This window comes from Buceros rhinoceros, unplaced genomic scaffold, assembly GCF_000710305.1.
Source record: "Buceros rhinoceros silvestris isolate BGI_N320 unplaced genomic scaffold, ASM71030v1 scaffold22714, whole genome shotgun sequence".
Classification (NCBI taxonomy): Eukaryota; Metazoa; Chordata; class Aves; order Bucerotiformes; family Bucerotidae; genus Buceros; species Buceros rhinoceros.
The window spans coordinates 10,509-15,002 of record NW_010409137.1 but is presented as its reverse complement, the minus strand read 5'-3'; the positions used below and the strand labels follow the sequence as shown (position 1 = coordinate 15,002).

The 4,494-nt window shown below is 53.0% G+C and overlaps 1 protein-coding gene across 1 annotated transcript in view; it reads right to left on the bottom strand.

The window, feature by feature from the left end:
• Positions 1 to 4,494, bottom strand: part of RPRD2 (regulation of nuclear pre-mRNA domain containing 2) — a gene marked incomplete at both ends in the record, with an annotated part of 10,364 nt that overhangs the window by 1,050 nt on the left and 4,820 nt on the right. Inside the window, 6 exons of the mRNA XM_010135154.1 lie at positions 2 to 1,069; positions 1,541 to 1,744; positions 1,971 to 2,246; positions 2,432 to 2,717; positions 3,323 to 3,498; positions 3,993 to 4,119. Of these exons, the coding sequence (XP_010133456.1) occupies positions 2 to 1,069; positions 1,541 to 1,744; positions 1,971 to 2,246; positions 2,432 to 2,717; positions 3,323 to 3,498; positions 3,993 to 4,119 (2,137 nt within the window). The remainder of the gene's footprint in view (position 1; positions 1,070 to 1,540; positions 1,745 to 1,970; positions 2,247 to 2,431; positions 2,718 to 3,322; positions 3,499 to 3,992; positions 4,120 to 4,494) is intronic.

Genomic DNA, 4,494 nt, shown 5'->3' with positions numbered 1-4,494 from the left:
GGAAAGGACGACTTGATGCCGAACTCCTGCGCTCTCTGACTGTAGCTGGGCAGGACCGGCTGGTATTCCACAGCGTCGGAGAGTTTACTCGATTTCAGGATGGACTTGGCAGGCTTCTTCTCCAGGTTTAACATGGCCGACGGCGGTGGCCCGGAGTAATCAAAGTCACGGTAATCTTCGTCTTCTTGGAAAGATGTGTCTGGGTAAAACTTCTCCTGGGAGGAGTCCATTAACGAGGAGGGCATCTCCATGCTGTCCGCAGGCGGCTTGTACAGCCCGGCCTGAGACTCCCTGCCGAGGCCGAAGGGCCGGTAGGTGTGTACGGAATTGGGAAGTTCTTGGGAGTATGCGTCGTCCCGGCTCTGAAGAGGTGACCTCGTGCTGCTGGGAGTAGAAGAACCGGGGCTCATGATTTTCGACAGCAGGGAGATAGTGTCGACGTTGCTCGACGTCGGTTTATCCATCATCTCATCCTGGGTGGGTGTCCCACTCCGCTCGTCCCGCACCGGCGTCCCGTCCACATTGTCCATGGAAGTGCTGGTGGGAGCACGCTGGAAGTCAGAGGCGTGGCTCTCTGTTGCGATGCTGGACCCCAAGCTGCTGAGAATCGGGATGTTCAAGTTCAGACCGCTGAACCCGGGATTCCCCTTCAAGAAATTGTGTATCTTCATCTCCAGGCTCGGAGAAGGGGGTTCCGATTCCAGCTTTGCTTTTGAAATCTCAGAGGATTGACCCAGGGGGGTTTCGGTGGGCAAAAGGGAAGAAGGACTGGGAGGGTGGGAACTGGAAAATCCCAGGGAATTGGTTGGTGGCTTAAAAGTGGAGCTGGACAGCCCTGGGGTGTGTCCAAGGGGAGCCTTATTCACTGAAGTGGAGGAAACCTCAGCGGTGGAGGAGTTTGGAGAGTAACCAAAACTTTTGGAGAGAAAGGACTGAGGATTGGGGGGAATATTCCTCCCCTTCACGCACGGAACAGTCGTGTTGGCTGGCGAGGTCGAAGTGCTCTGCGACGCAGCTTCGCTGGGCTGAACAGTGTTTCCAGCCACGCTCTGCAGTAAGGACGACAGGCCTGGGAAAAAAAAAAAACAACAAATGCTGCCCTTCAGATATCCCTGAGTGATCTGGGTAATAACTCGTCGTGGCTTTGTCACTGGGTGCAAAAAACCTCCTGCTACACTCCGGGGCTACACGTGTGCAGTGCTGGAGCAGGAGCAGGTTCCTCCTCTAAAAAAGCACTCCTGGAAGTGCAGGGAAACCTGAAAGACCATCTTGGTCTCCTGCCCCTTCCACGAAAGGTTTGGGGTAAGTGTGCTTCGGTCACAGCAAAAACAGGGAGACGTACGGCAAAGCGATAAAAGGGGCCGAGTGCAACGTGCGCTACCTCGGGAGGAATCACCTGCGTTCGCCAAAGGAGTTAAGACATTCTCAGTATGGTTTTTTTCCCTTCGTTTTTGCTTTAGGATAAGCACAGCAGCACGTTTCGGCACGGCCACTGCTGTCAAACACCCCTGAGCCAGTCCCTCCAACCCCATGCCGATACCTTGCAGGGCTGGTGCAGTCTGAGTCTGGGTTTTGGAGAGAGCAGATAGAATACTTTCAGGAGTTATTTCGACTTTGGAGAGAATATTTGCTAAAGGATTCGAAGGAGCAGATGGAGTCCCCATGACAGGAGTCTTCAGGCCACTCGTAAGGGCTGTTGGGCTTGTCGGGGTCCCCGGAGAAGGTCTTGAGGCGGGACTGACACCTACGATGGAAGCACAAACCACTCACAGGCACTGCTTCGGTAACAGCAGCTTTTATTTTGGCTCCAGTTTTCCCCAGAGACAACTGTAGCAGAGCTCCAGTGAGACGGAGCCGACAGAGACTGAGCCACATCTTTTAAGTAGCAACTTATTCACGTTTATTTTGAGACAATTAAAGCATTAAAAGGTGCCAAAACTCCGTCATTAGCTCCTGGTTTCAGCCCTCACCTGTATTTTTCATTACAGAAGTTAAACTGCTAAGGATGGAGCTGATCTTCGCCAGGTCCACGTTGGCCAGGTTGGGCAAGGCAAGTGCTGGCGACGCAGGGACGGGCACCGTGCTCATCACCTTCGGAGCCGGAGCAGGGGTCTGGGCAGGCGTCGTCACCGTCACCGAGGTTGTGCCGGCCGGAGCGGTAGACGGCACCGCTTTGGGGACATTTTCAGTCTTGGTGGGTGCCGGAGCGGGAGCCGGAGCCACCTGCTTCTCCTTCCTCTCTTCCACTGCATCAGGGAGGGGGAAAACAAGAGCAGAACCATCACTCTGGCCCCAAAGCATTACTTGGGGTACAAGATTTTCACAAACAAGGGCTTCGTGCAGCTCGACATCCCAAATGAGGCCGGAAGGAGCTGTTCTGCCTCGATGTCATGCTGCACAACAACTGCTCCCCCGCCCCCACAGAACATACCAATAATTTTGGATGTATCATCCTCCACATCAGAGAGCTCCATGTCTTCCACATCCCGATTATCCGTCACAGGCTCCGGAGAGCCCGTCTTGCGGCTCCCGCCTACTGGAGACCGGGAGTTGTCCTCCTCGCCCATCCCCTGGAAAGGGGATTCGGAGCCTGTCGGAGACGGGGCATCCATGCTCGGGGAAGGGACGGGGGACTCCTCCGGATCGGGAAGCGTCGCTTTCAACTGGTCCAGCTTTTTCTTTAGGTTGCTCACGCGATTAGCAAACGTTTTATAAGCCTAAGAAAGGAATGGACAGGAGGGCTGAGTGTCTGTTAGAGGAGGAGGTGTCTCCATTCCTTCCCTAATGAAGCCACACACGGCCTTAGAAACCCAGTTCCAGTTACCTGGGCCCTGTAGGGAGGACCGGGTGCGACTGCAGAACGACGACCACGAAGTAAGGGGAAGATAAAACCTTCTCCAGCACCCAAAACAATTTTCATTACAAAAATCCCCATTTTTTAACAAATATGCTGCCAATTTGGGGGTTTTCTGTAGGGTGGGTTGTGCTTTACTAAATTCTTTCTTTGTTCATCCAGTTCACATACAGATCACGTGTGCGGTTCCCACAACTCAGGATTTGTTACGCCAGCTCTAACTTTGCCTCCATTTAAAAGATCCAAAATTCCAGCAACGTCCAAGAACTGAGCTTCCAACCTGTGGACTTTTGTAGCGTCTCCTTTTCCCGCCTGCCACCTCAGCTCCGCTCTCTTTTGAAACTATTTGTACAAAAATCAGGCCCAGCTGCTTCACCCGTGAGCAGAGCCGCTGTGTTTTCTGGCCTCAGCGAGGGCAGGCAGGTCTGGGAGCCCCGCTGAAGGCGGCTCGAGGCCGAGCGTACTTACGTTTGCCACCACCTTGACTTCCTTATACTGCGCTTCATAAAATATCCCGGCGTTCTCCAGGGCTTCTGTGAGAGAGGGGCCGTTTTTCACTTGCTTGTCTAAGCCATTTACAAACTCTTCCAGCTTTGAACTTGCTTCTTCAAACTCCTTGGAGAACTTTTTTCCTCCCGTTTTGTCTGCAAGGGGATGAACACCACGTAAATACGCCACAATGAGCCAGAAGGGAAAGCAGGTCTCAGAGGCACAGCCTCAAGCGGGAGCTTCGTTACCGTATTTCCAAGGGTTCCCGACACCCTCTACAAGTTCCCATGACCGTAACCGCCCACTTCCAGGCACGAGTTACCAAGCACAGCATGAGCTGCCGGCACTTTTACAACTCGATTTCCTGTTGGCATTTTCAAACCGTAGCCATTGACAAACCCCTTAATTAACTTAAATCCAAAGTCATTGAAGTGGTTCTGCATTAAGAACGAGGTGTGTTTTAACGACGCGCGAGGCCAGGTTTGAATAGCACAGGCCACGTCTCCATCGCGTCTGCTTTGGCTGAGCTCTGTGCCTGGGCATTTCCACAAATGTGGAAGGGCTCAACAGAACCAAGTTGATCCTACAAGTGATTTTTCGCCTCCCACGGTGACGCCAGGTTTTGTACGTTGTTACATGCCATCTTTACCTTTTAAGCATTTAAGCGTCTCGGTGCTGCACACGTCCACTCTCATGGTGGAAAGCTGCTTCTCCTTCAGCTCGATCTGGTCTTCTGAGCGCTTATATAACAGTAACTCATCGATGAGAGACTGCGGCTGAAAAGAAGAAATCAAACGAGAAAAGCATCCTCATCACATTCCACGGGAGAGCGAACAGCACGGCCGGGCCTCAGCGACAAAACGACGCTCCGGTTTGAGGCCGCTTCTGAATGACAGCCAACACAGAAATGAATCGGGCAGATCTCGGGGGTTTTAACCTCCAGCCAAAGAGATCAGAGGATGCGGGCTCAGGCAGGGGCTGTCATTCTACAGGTCTCCTGGTTATGAGGGTTAAAAGTAGGGACGGGCCTCTCTTCGCTCCCCACCCCCGTCATGCCCATGTACTTCATCAACACCCCACGGCTCCTTTGAGGGACTAATTCAGATAAATCTCTTCCCCCCAACTCCTCAGCCACCCTAAACTCCTCTTTC